Source organism: Heliangelus exortis, chromosome 3 (genome assembly GCF_036169615.1).
Source record: "Heliangelus exortis chromosome 3, bHelExo1.hap1, whole genome shotgun sequence".
NCBI lineage: Eukaryota > Metazoa > Chordata > Aves > Apodiformes > Trochilidae > Heliangelus > Heliangelus exortis.
The window spans coordinates 93,902,148-93,915,818 of NC_092424.1; the positions used below are offsets into that span (position 1 = coordinate 93,902,148).

The following is a 13,671-nucleotide window of genomic DNA, read 5'->3' on the forward strand; positions in this document are numbered from 1 at the left end:
ATTTGTTCCTCCACCCTCATTGTGGGCAGAAGTATCTTGTTATTACCAGGGGAACTGATATCAAAGCACTAGAATTCCTACAGCACCTAACAGTAATAAGCTTCCTCACTATCTGTGTCTCAAGAAGCACTGCCCAACAGGCATCAGCAGGGTATTTTTTTATTTAATAGGTAGGTCACAACATTTACTATCAGCTGCAGCTTTCAGAGTCTATACATCCTTGTGTGATACCCAGGAGCTCACATCTCACAAAACCTTTGCTGGATACATTGTAGTCTTGCAAAATGAGTAAAATTATTAGTGGGTTTCCATTAAAATTAAAGACAGATAGGCCCACAAATTACTACTATTATTTCACTGTTATATGCTAACAAGGGATTTCTGCAGTCACAGAACTCTGAAAGCTATGAAAGTGTATCATGATGGATGCCTTAAAGGGAACACTAGGCTGTATTATAGAACATCTTTGATAAAATGCAAAATAAACTTACTCTTCTCAGCAAAAGCAGCCGCCCTAAAATTGTTGAAGAGGAAAGAAAAAGAAATATATAATGTTACTAATTAATTTTTTTTTTTTTTTTTTTTTTTTTTTTTTTTTTTTTTTTTTTTTTTTTTTTGTAAGTTAAGACTATTGTTACAGCATTAAAATTAAAAAGATGTAGCACTTACTTGAGTCGCTGGAATTCTTCATGTGCCTCATCAAAAGCTGTAACAAAACAGCAGGGAGAGTTATTGTCCATGAACATAACGTGCAATTGGGGCTCAGTATAAACATTTAAACACATATCCATAGAGCTCTTTTAAAAAACATGCTGTGTTACACAGTGGCAATGCCAGTGGTGGTGAAAACAGATGTAAGACTAAGAAGACTGTAACAGTTACTAAACTGCAACTGATTTTTACCAAAGGCTTTATCTTTTTGCTGTCATCCCTCTTATTATTGCCATTTTGTTTAATCCATGTAAGTATGGTCTTATAAATATACCTTGTCCAGAGAGATCAAGTGTACGTTTGTAGGATTCCTTGCTACCAAATATTTCAAACGTGTAGTTTCCCTTATCCTTTTCAGTGGGTTCATTTATCTGCAGCCATGCAACATCCTCTCCACCTCCAATCTTCAACTTCTCAGTAGAAGAAATCTTAGATTCCCTTGAAAAAAAAAAAAAAAAAATGAGTGGAAATAAGTTTGAACATTAGCTTCATAAATATTCTCCATAGGAGAATGCCCTATTACAAAATAAAAAGGATAACATAGTATTCCTAAACTACAGATCAATTTCAACTGAGATGTTTCACATATTATTCTCTTCACTTTGGAGGTGTGAAACACTTTGGAACTATTAGCTTGAGCTTTCATTCCAAAGATTAATTTGATTGCCATCTTCTTATTCTCCTCTGCACATACACAGTGATCTGTATTTATATCCATATGCACATACATGGCTGTATGCAAAAATGGGGAATGACTTCAGAGTTCTGTACACTTCATACACACTACCATGGAATACATCAGAATACTAAAAGAGGCAAATAACCTTTTCTGATGGGGAAAAACATCTTTACCTGTCATTAACTTGAAAGAGTGATGAAGAAAAAAAGATTTTAATGGAAATTACTATTTTGTATCAAGTCAAAATACACTTTTGGAGTTTAGAGAACAAGCAAATTTCCTCGCTGCAGATAATTAATGAACAGGGCTTTAAAAAACAGTAGCTCTACATGGACTTATCATCCCTTCCTAAGCTAAAATCATTAAAAATGTTAAACTGATTCAGATCAGGGGTTCTTCTGGTCTGTAATCTGTCCTAAAGAGTGGAAATGGAAGAAGTTATTAGGGAGAACATCTAAAGCAGGTAACTCTCAATTGTTAGCAGATAATTTTCCTCTTCCACTCATTAGCTTAATCTTTCTTTCCAGCCCTTCTCCCCAGCCATCTTTAGTTGGAAGTTTTAATAGATGAAATCAGCATTAGCTTCTCTTTTATCAGTTAATTTATTTGCACAGGGAGGGATGATTTCACTTCACAGGTAGGGAGATACTTTGACAGGAAACGGAAATGTTACTATTCCCCTTTCTGTAAAATGACTACATCTTGTTCAGCTTATCAAATTAGATACCTAGATAGATAGAATTAGATAGAAACTACTACATATTAGAAAATATTACATGTAATAATCCCCACTGTGCCATGAATGGATGATTCATGCTGGCTTTAGGACTTGTATTACGTTCCCTGTTATGCAATATGCTGGATAATTCAAAAGGTAGAATTTTGTATGGTATCTTTCATGATATGGGAGCAAATAAATACATGTATTGTATAGTCTTTTATTTTTCCAGGAAAAAAATTGCTAGAACTCCATTTAAGAAGTCAGGAAGTTTGGATAGGCTGGGAGAGTTTGGGTTAGTCCTTTTTATATTTATAACTCAGGCTTCTAATCATTGTATTCATGGCAGAATTGAATTTTTTTTTTTCAAAATCTGTATTCAGTTATCTTCAAATAATCACTGAGTAAGACATTATAAAATCTGAAATATTAGGGCAAAGGGGCCGGGGGGGAAATGAGGAGGACCTGACAATGTGAAGCATTGGAACACACATTTGATTGTAAATACACTGATGAAGAGTGCCTCCAAAGTCAAAGATTAATGTAAAATGAGGTTTGAAAACTAATGGGAAATTTAGAATTAATTTCTAATAATAATATCATCTCTGAGGTTTGTTCTCAAATTACTCTATGTTTCATTTAGTATCTTTTCAAAGAAGAGAAATAAATTTACAATATTTGGGGTTACTCCAAACTGTATCACTTTGGGATCATTTTTCATCCATTTAAAAAAAGCATAGCCCTGAATAGAAAATTATGCTCTAATATTTTGCTGTCTTTGTACCAATCAGGTAATATAGTGGAAGATAAATATTCTTGTAATGAATAAGAGGCTAGAATACTGTAGATTCTTTTTTCCTGGCTGTTACAGTACTCCTGATAGGAGTCTGTTAATATTTCTATGCACTGTCTGAAAAGAGAGCAGAAAGTACTAGAAAGAGAAAATCGTTAATTTGAACCAGTTACTAAATGAATGCTACAGAATAATAAATACTAAATCATTAAAAATAGCATTTTTTATCAAATAAAATTGAAAAAATTATTCTCATCTACCTATGAGACCAGCTGACTTTCATTTCTTCGTTGTAGTACTTTAAGAAACATTGGAGCCTTATTCCTTCCTCAGTGCAAAGGATCTTCAGTGGGGAGGCTGACTTACCTGTGCAAATTAAGCATACATATGCAGATTAAACACAGTAATGGAATGAGCAGAAACAGTCAAACAGACTAATTCCACTGTCAGGATTTAGAAAAAAAAATAAAAACTACCACACAATGATAATGATTCCTGCCTTACAAAGTAGGCCTGCTGAGTAACACCAGGTGAAAGTTCAGTATGAGTTTATGGTTTTATTGTCATGTATAAGTAATATGAATAACGAGATGCATTGTGGAATAACAGTAAGTGCCATGAAATAATAGTGTAATGATTCTAATTGCACAATATTTTTTTTCTTGTGCAGCCCCTTTCAGTGAAATGTCTCCCAACTTCTCACAGGGAGCAGGAGACCAATCATGTTCTCTCTGTATCAAGATTCATTTACCAGTGGGAAGTAGGAAGAAAACTTTTGTTATAATGCTGTCACAGTATCTAAACCAAATAAGCCAGGTAGGATAACTTTGTTCCATTTTAAGAGTGTCAATTAGCAAGGTCAGCTGCCTATTTAGAAATTTATTACCATGTCCATAGCAATACAAGCATCATGACTATAAGAGATATAAATAAAATAAAATTTAAAATAAAAATTGTCTCCCTCAGGTTCAGATGACTTTAACATGAAAAACCTACATAAAAACCCAAGACAGCATTTCAGCATTTACTTACCACTGAGATCACTCAATGCCAGAATAATATCATCATACACTGAAGAGGAGAAAAAAAAAAAGTTAAATCAGAATATAGATGTTGAGTTTAATTAAACCAGTATGTGAAATATTCACATCCTTATGCAAAGGGAACCTTAAAATTGTAACAGGTGTGTGGGACAAATTGGAGACTGTCTGCATACAGCATCTGAATTCTTTGCAGACTCAATGAATACCTCTGTTATGTGTGGAGTCAGCTGTCTGCTGTCAAGTCTTTGCCTTTATACCCCTCAGGCCAGAAACAATAAAAGGTCATTAAAACTGGATAGTTCACATTCAAAGGAGAATGCAGGGGAAGACAAATTATCGAATTCTAGGTGAAAACGAAAACAGTTTTCACCTGCCAGATGGCATTTGATACGTGTAACCCCTTCAACAGTAGAAGAAAGAAAACAGATATCATATCAAGCTTTTGAAATATCACAGAGTTAATGGGTTTGCAGAAGGGGAGAACCCTAGAGACAAGGGCAGAAGACCAAGAAACTCCTCCATAGCAAAAGAATCCTGTGCAGTGTCCCTGTGTAAGATAGGGAAGAAGGAAAGAAGTACCATAATTTGAAAAATGCAAATTCAAGACCAAAGAATGCCTGTTCAAGGCTGAGGAATTTTTATGAATAGGGAAGACAGAAAAATGCATGAAGTTCAGGAAATGCTATTTGTATATTTATTCTGTATTGTGTATATTGGCACATTTTTCATCTCTTCTAAAAAAATAATCAAAATTCAAATCCATAACCCTCTGCAAACTCTGTTATGCTTCTACTGGCATGTTGATATAAGAATATGAATTGCACACTATGTATACTTTACATTACTTATGTCTGGGAAAGTGCAGTTATATTACCTACACTGTCTAAATCTGAAAGAATAATGGGCAGAATTTATACAGAGGAAAAATGCCTGTGAGACTATCAAGTGATGATACAGGCTTCTGAGACAAAACACAACTTAAGAACTCAGTCTAACATTCATCTCTTCTTATTATTTCAGGCTCTTTCCCAACCTCATGAAAAAAAAAATCTTTGGCAAACTCAATTCAATTCTGTACATATTTTTTTCCCTCTTTTAGGACTTGGCAAAAATATTCAGTATTTGGTGGGATGAATCCATATCCGTTTTGGCCTAGTTGGTGGGACCTAAGCAACAATGCCCAAGGGACACTCTAATAAAGCTGAGTAAAAATCATTTGTGTTGGCAACAGATCAGTCTGTATTATAGACTCAGAAGTACACTAGCATTTTTTTTACTCAACAAATTTAAATATACACAGAACTACAGTACCTCGCTGTGATATGACAACATATTTAAATGCCTATTTTTGATACATTTTAGACTAGGTTCTCTTACCCTTATTTGCATTTATCTTCATTTAAATGAAAATGTACACTGAGCTTGAACTAATAACCTGCCCCATACAATACACAGTCTTCCAGGACCCCATTCATGCTAAGCCTCTCTGTTTATGCTAGGAGACTGACTCTGCCATTTAGGAGACACATGGTCTGGTTTAACACGACAGTTCTTGTGGGTTTGCTGGTTGACATTTTTAAAGCCTCCTGGACCCACAGAATTAGACACTTTGAATTCCCTGTACATTCCCTGCACAGCACAGCCTTGCCATATCTGATGCATAGTCTCTGCATGCTGGGAGGACACCAGACTATAAGATGGAGAATTACTGTACCTTTTGTTTATTCTAGAAGTCAGGTTATCCCTTACTTGAAAATCCATAGATTATGGGAATGATATCTGTGTATATATCAAATGATAGGGAGGAAGTGATTAATCAGTATGTATTGGATAGTGTTAGACCTGAGCATGAATTAAAAGGTATGAATAAGGGAAGGAGATTGTACTGGTTTTGTCTGGGATAGAGATGATTTTCTTCATAGCAGCTTGCATGGTGCTGTGTTTTGGATGTGTGACTAAAAAGTGTTGATAATACAGGGATGTTTTAGCTATTGCTGAGCAGTACTTGCACAGCATGAAGGTCTTTTATTTCTGTTCCTCAGACTGCCCACCAGAGAGTAGGCTGGGGATGCCCAAGGACTCAGGAGGGGACACAGCTGGGACAGCTGACCAAAGAAATATTCCCTGCTATATGATGTCGTGCTCAGCTGGGGGAAGAAGGAGGAAGGGGGGACATTCAGAACATTCAGAATTATGTTGATGGTCTTCCCAAATGATTGTTTCATGTGATGGAGCCCTGGTCTCCTGGGGATGGCTGAATTCCTTATTTCCTTATTTCGTTTTGCATGTGCCCACAGCTTTTGCTTTACCTATTAATCTGACTTTATTTCAACCATGATTTTTCTCGTTTCCCCTTCTGATTCTCTCCCCTATCCCCGTGAGGGGAACTGAGTAAGTGGCTGTGTGGAGCTGAGCTGCCTGCTGGGGTTAATCTACAAAACAGCTTTATGATTTTACAATCAAAATAAATCTTGGTCCCCAGTGACTGTCCCACATCAACATATTCAGCATTTTGGCAATTAAGGGTTTTTTTGAGACATTAAATCTTAACAAATTTGACAGAGAGATCTCACATAAATAGGGGCATCTGTCTGATGAGAATCTTTCTTCATTTCTTGCCTGTCATGCTACAGATTAATCATTAGTGTCTGGTGTTTCCCCTCCTAAACTGGTTATCTGCACTTCAGGCCCCTGTAACATAAGAGATTTGAAATGCAGAGGACCCCAGAAATGTTTGCTAACTTGCCATTTGCAAGGATAGATCCTTGATACCACTTGAGAACACATGGAGATCATTACTACAACATAGTAAACTGAATGTTACCTTTTCCTGTTAATTCGAGAGTAGTTACATCATGACCTCTATCATCTGAGAGTGACGCCTTATAAACTCCTTCATCTTTGCGAGACAACTACAAGAAAAACACAAGATGTTTACTAACAAACTTGGTAGTAGTACATTTGCTCAATCCCTGCATGATTTTCTAAATCAAACAACACACATTGTACCATTTTATATCTGAGCAGAGATGGAAAATATGAATGGCTTTTATGTGCTTTTTTTTATGGAGCTATAGCTAGTTCTTAAGCCTAAAACAGATTCTGATTTCAGTTCATCTGCCTTGAGGAACTGTGTTTTTTCTCTTGTTCCAGAAAAGACAAACAGGACTGATCCTGGTCAGTAGAGCAGTGAGATGTAGCAGAGTGTAACTTTAATCCACACAAACTTTAGAAATGCAAATTGTTTTCAACCAAAATTATTACTTCTTTGAATAACATAACAGTAGATCTATGTCCTTTAACTGTACAAATATCAGCTTTCATTCAAGCATGAAATGGAGCCAGATTGTATCTATGTTATGTAAATAATCAACTCATTACCTTTGGAGAGCTTACATTCTAAAATCTAACACAGTGACACCACATTAAAGGCAGCAGGGATTTTGGTTTAGGTGGTTTTATTTCAATTTATTTTTAAGTCCAAAGGAAAATATATAAACAATTATGTAGAGATTGGAGGTTATGTAATAGAACTTTGGACTTACACACATCTGAAAGCAATTATAGGAGAAACAAAGAACTGAATGACAAGTAACAGCAATTCAATACACTCTCCCCCCAAAAATTGTAATAAAAAAAATTAAGCCACTGGAATGTCAGTATCCTCTTGCAAGAGAAATGAAAGAGAGAAATCAGAAGAACACAAAAACAATAAATAAAATAAACAGAATGCACATTGTGGTAAAAGCAGAAAAAAATGATTGATTGGGTGGTGGCAGATGACAAAGGCAGTAACTATGCAAGGCAAGGATTCAAACACAAGTTAGGTTAACTGGCTGGATAGAGATAAATCTTAAGAAGTCATATACTTCAAACTCATTCGTTTTAGGCAATAAAACTGAAACACTCAGAAATTAGGTGCCTGAACAAATTGAAAAATTAAGGACCAATAAGAAAGAACGAGACAGAGTTCATCTAAGGACACTGAAGCAACTTGAGCATCAAGTATCTGAGCTGATAACAAAAGCAGATACTCCTACAATAGCATTAGTTACTCAACAGTTAATTGAAGGCTAGAAAACATGCTTTTTCTGAAAATGGTTCAGAGAAATCATGATAGCTGTTTTAGTGCTCTGCCTGGCAAATCTAGAGCATGTCAAGCAGAAGCTGTCATAATCAGCAGGTGATACTGTACCCGAGGAATACAGAGGTGACAATCTCCCTTCTGCAGATCAGGCACCTCATCAGTGTCAATGCCAGAACCATCCTTATACCACTGGAAAACACTTTCCTTCTTTGTGTTTGCAACCTGTACAACAGAAAAGGTTCATAAGATGGGCTATGTCCTCAAGAGTGGCATTGCACTATAGGTAATCACACAGGTACTTTTAATGCAAGAAGATAATATAATATATGTTCAATAGAGCTAATAAAAGAACAATTCCAATCAAGTCAAACTAAGCAAATCTTAGTCCTACAGTCTTTATTTGCAGCACAAAACTGGTCAGAAGCATGAAGTTTGCAGTTTACTGGTTCAGAGCCTTACCAAATCCTAAAGGCAATTCTGTCGTTTTCTTCCCTTAAAGGGTTTTGCACCCTTGATATGTAGTTGTAGTTTTTCTAGAGATATCTGTGACAAGTTTCTTTGAAATCAAAGTTTCTGAACTCTCCTTTATCTTTTTGTGTTTGCCATGTACCTCAGAGACCTGTGACACAGAACTTGGACCCTATCTTAAAGAGCATCCAGCCAGTTTGCAGATTCATCCCATCTGCAGAGAGCAACTGAAATTACTATCCTGAAAGCATTTGAGACATCAAAATTGTGGGCTGCACGAGAAATCTTTTTTTTTTTCTATTATATTATGTCCTATGGGAAATACAAAGACTTGAGGAATCTTGCAAATTGCAGTCTCTCCCAACACAAAAGGGCTTAATAATTTAGTGCAAATGCAGATAAACTGCTTGAAGGTCAGCATTTTTCTGTAGCAGCAGTGGGTCCTCTAAGCTGTGTATAAATAGACTACAGTTGTACCTCAAGTACTTCCATAATTTTGAAATATAAACTGTGTATTGGTGACATTTCAAATACCATTGATCAAATGACTTCAAACTGTGAATTCAAAGAAGCTGAAAGCTCATGTCTTTTTGGAAATCCTGGCAATATATTTTATTTTTCTCCCTTTTAGTAGCACTATGTTTTATTTTACACTGCTACCCCCATATCCTTCTAAAAATCACAGAACTTTAATGGCATTTGAATGTGGAGCTTGAACTCTCAGTCAGTGTGGCTTTGGTAGAAGGACAGAGCTGGCCCGACATCTCTCAGTCCTCAGGCAGTTGCTTTAAAAAGCCTCCTTAAAAAAAGAACTGAACAAACGGATAGAGGGCAGCCCAGAAGTTAATACAGATCAGCAATAGTTTCCAAGTGGTTTGCTTGAAGGAAAAAACATGCACCAGTTTCTAACCCTTTCACATTAAAGAAGTTGTGCTCTTCAGATGAACGACTCCGAGAAAGCTCACTGTAGCAGTGACTAGATAAATAGGAGGGCCTCCTATACTGATTACTGGACAGCTCTTTAAAAACTGCTCCAATTAATAAAAAATATTGCTGTATAATTACCAGTGTGGTTGCCATGGATCTCTGACAGAGTATTTGAGACCATAACCTGGCCCAAAGCAATGCCTTGCTTCAGAAAAGTGCACAGAATTCTACACTTACCAGTAACTACAAAGTGGCCAATCCTGTAGTCATATGACATGAGTGGCAATTTTACTTGAACCAAGCCTGAAGGAACAAGCCTTTAATGTTTTTTCAACAATTTCTCATCAAAGGCTGTTAGCACTCAATCTGACAATACATAGAGTGAGTTTCAGACACATTCAATTTGCAGTGCTGAAGTTACTTCATGTTGATATTTAGTTTCAAAAGTCACTTTTTCTGTTTAGCCACACACTAAAAATCTTGTTTTTAACAGACATAGCACAAATAAGAATCAAAATTATATAAGAACAGGTAGCTTCTGAACATTCTGAAATTCAAGAAGTTCTTGTATTAAAATTACAGTAGATGATGGCATATGAAAAAAAAACCATAAAAAACCCACCGTAAAACAAACACAAAAACCCAAACCAAAACAAAAAAAAACCACAAGGAGGTAGGACCACTGAACTATCATTCAGATGGACAAAGACATCCCACTGGCATGCAAAGATCTGGAAGAACAAGGTCATCAGTCCTAGCTATATCTGAATTAGATACTAAGTCAACCAAATGTCAGTCAGATCCAGCCACACAGAAAATAAGTAGTACTATGAGGCAACATAACTACTTTTGATGTACTCTTTGTAAAACAATCCATCTTTTTTCATTATTACCATTATGGACCTGAATCATCCAGGCAGTCCTCTGTCCTAGATAAGCTTCCAGTTGGCCTGATTTCCTAACTCACCTACTTCAAGCCATGCAATTTGAGAAAGTCAAGATGAAAAACCCTCCTTTACAAGTACTTCATATTATCCCAGGCTCTTTCAAGAGGTAAAAGTACCCATGCCAATTTTTATTGCACAGAAGCACTAAAAGAGGCTAAAAGAGGCCTGGGCCAAGCACTCTGATATGGCCTGGAGAGGCAGACATTGTTCAGCTTGTATGTTTTTATTTCTACAGAAATAGCCCAGGGAAGCCACTCTTCTTAGCTGAATGTTAGGTATCCCAAGTTTGTTACACAAATAGAAGCTTTTTGTTCAAACCCTTCCTATGTACAAATATCAGTTAAACAGCTATAAAGAACAGCACCACGTGAACCTAATGGCCAGTCACACACCAACAGTAATAAACATTGTAAGGTCAATGGCACAGTTAAAATGATGAGTGTGCAACCAGCCCACATCCCTGATTTCATTTACATAAAATGTTCTGACCTTATAAACAAAAAGTACACTTGTGAAAAGCATATAGTCAAGTCAGACACTCAGCCTTCCACAGTTTCAGTGGTATAAACAGACTCAGCAGTCAATGAAAAGAAGGATAATTTCAGATTAATTTGTAGAGAATTAACACAAGTATAACTGGTTGAGCAACATTTAATTTCCCATATGAATAAAACAATAAGCAGGGTTCATGCCTGAGGCAAATGCATGTTGAGATTATAAAGTACACCAGCTATGCAGATCAGTACCAGCAAAGGTATCATATTAGCTAATGAGTGTTGAGCCCTAAAATGGGGGCACACAGAATGGCAGCTCCACAACTCAGGTCATTGCTGCTGGGAATAAATTGAGGTTAAAGGCGTCCTAATTAGCCAGGAGAAAAAAAGAAAGGAAAAAAAATCTCACAAATATGCATGTAAATTGCTCATAATGAATGATTCAAGTTAGCCTAATTAAAAGCCAGAAACTCATTCAAAAGAAGTGAGGAAAATTAATACAAAAGAGCCCATATTATAGGAAAAGGCAATGAAGAAGGGTTCAGTGCCTGTTGCATTCAATTAACTTAGTTATTCAGACCTCTAATCAGTCACTCTGGAAGAGCAATAAAATTAAAATATATCAGTTTAGAATGGAATATAAAGATGTTAATAGCAGAAGTTACTCTGAATTCTATGCACATTAGCATTAGTTAAGATTCAAAATTCATTAGCCAAATTAATAATAATCATGTTTTGTAACATCACTCTAGAAGCCTTCGTTGCATGTTTGGTAACAGTTGATTAAACAACAGATGCTTTGGCACAGGAACCTCCAAATCAGGAGAGTGAAGAAAGCATTTGAACTCTGACTTTTTGTGGCTACTTTTTGAGTAATGAAGAACTATTAAAGGATGAATATTTTGTTAAAATTATTTTAATGGCTCACGATTCTTATAAATAATTAGATCACCTAACACATTTAGAAGTGTTCTGTAATACTTTTTTAAATTAAGACTACTGCTGACGAATGATAAAGAAAAAAAATTATTTTTAGTAATTCTGAGTAGTAAACTTTTGATTTTAAAAGTATCAAAACATTTCCTCACATTTCCTACATATATTTTTAATCAACACATTCTAAAAAATTATTTCAAGTATAATTCCTTACCTTACAAGAAAATAAAACTTCACATTCCTCTGTAACTTCCCAGTGCAGAAACTCAGAGAAGTGAGGACCTAAGAAACAAAATTGTCTTTAAACATGTAGTAGACATTCTAATGTCTAATTGTCTAGTGTCAATTCTAAACATTCTAATGTTGTAGAATTTAGAATATAAAAAAGAACCAGTGAAAGAAAGGAAAAGGATGACAGTTATAACAGCCCCATATAGTTGTCTACAATACAGCTTAGAAACCCAACATTCATCTCTGTTTCTATAAGTAATATGCCACAACGTAAACCAGTGAGACAAATTAGCTTAATAACTATGTGTATGCCAAATTACACACTAAGCATAGTAAAGAAACAAAGCAGCTACAAACACGTGTACAAGCAAGGTATCCAATTCAAAGGGAAGTGGAGAATAGGCAAATGTATCAAAACCACATTTAAATGTTCAGAGCAAAAATCCCATGCCAGACATTATTTGTCCAGATTATATAAAGCTTAAGAATTTATTTAACATTACAAGCAGGAAATGTACATTTTCCTCACTGAGGTTCCATTCTTGCAAACATATATGTCCATAAGCAAATTTACTGACACATGTAGCCTTTTTAAAGTTATTGTAGTTACTTATGTCAGTAAATTTGTGTGCATTAGTGTCTGCAGGATCAGGGCCCATAGCTGCAATATCCAGACACGGGAGGTAGCAAAGCCTCAGACTTTCATTTAAATCAATAAGAACTGAAAAATGTTGTGAGTTTGTGCTATAAATGGTACAAGTTACTTCCTAAATCTACTAAAAAATAAAGATCCCTGCCCCCCCCAAAAATAGAAAATAACAAAGTCATATTGCTTATGTCAAGAATCTTACCTAAACTATTTAGAATACATATTTTTAACTATTATTGTTACTTTCATCCCAAAAGCATGCGCTTGTAAGGTGAAAAATTATAAACTAGAGCTTAAACTAAATTTTAAAAGGCTTTCACAGTAATAGATTGCTGAATAAGGAATCTAATAGTAATTCTTACTTTTAGCTGCAAATTACATCAGTAACAAGTATATAACAAACTCTATAACTGTATAGTGAATATGCAACAAATATACATGTGGTTCCTGAAATTTTGCCTGGACAGAAACCACAGGATCAGGTTTTTAATCTTTGTCTGACACTATACTGTCTATTCCCCAGTCAATTATTTTGAAGGGATAATTCATATGCTTAAGACTAAATGTGCTGAAACATTTTGTTGGACCAGAGCCTACAGTATGCACAATTCTCATGAATTCTGAGCAAAGACAGACTCTTGTAGAGACTCCCACTGTGTTTCTCTACTTAGTGAAAGTTTTGCCACCACTTGCATGTTCAGTATGATAATGTTGTAAAATAAGATCCACCAGGAGTGCAGTGTTTCTTCAAACTGTGCAATATATAAATCTTCTAATTAAATCAGTGGAAGGTGGAAGCACTTAGTATTCACCAAGGATTCATCATTAGCTGCAAACAGGGCCTAAAGCCACCAGTCTACTCTGTCTCACCTTGCTTTCTGAGAAATTCCCGTCGATGGAGCTCAGCTACATCCAATACTTCCTTGAATGCTAAATTTTAGAAAAGATTAATGAAAAATTATTTAGTAACTCATAAAGAATAATTGAA

At 35.6% G+C, this 13,671-nt stretch overlaps 1 protein-coding gene across 2 annotated transcripts in view; it reads right to left on the minus strand.

Moving 5' to 3' along the window:
- The window catches only part of MYOM2 (myomesin 2), a 75,481-nt gene that overhangs the window by 4,691 nt on the left and 57,119 nt on the right, over positions 1–13,671 (minus strand). For both annotated transcript variants that reach the window (XM_071741769.1, XM_071741768.1), the window contains 9 exons: positions 13,554–13,613; positions 12,018–12,085; positions 8,140–8,253; positions 6,769–6,856; positions 3,934–3,972; positions 3,162–3,267; positions 986–1,149; positions 670–706; positions 492–514 (listed from right to left, as the gene is read on the minus strand). In XM_071741769.1, the coding sequence (XP_071597870.1) occupies positions 492–514; positions 670–706; positions 986–1,149; positions 3,162–3,267; positions 3,934–3,972; positions 6,769–6,856; positions 8,140–8,253; positions 12,018–12,085; positions 13,554–13,613 (699 nt within the window). The remainder of the gene's footprint in view (positions 1–491; positions 515–669; positions 707–985; positions 1,150–3,161; positions 3,268–3,933; positions 3,973–6,768; positions 6,857–8,139; positions 8,254–12,017; positions 12,086–13,553; positions 13,614–13,671) is intronic.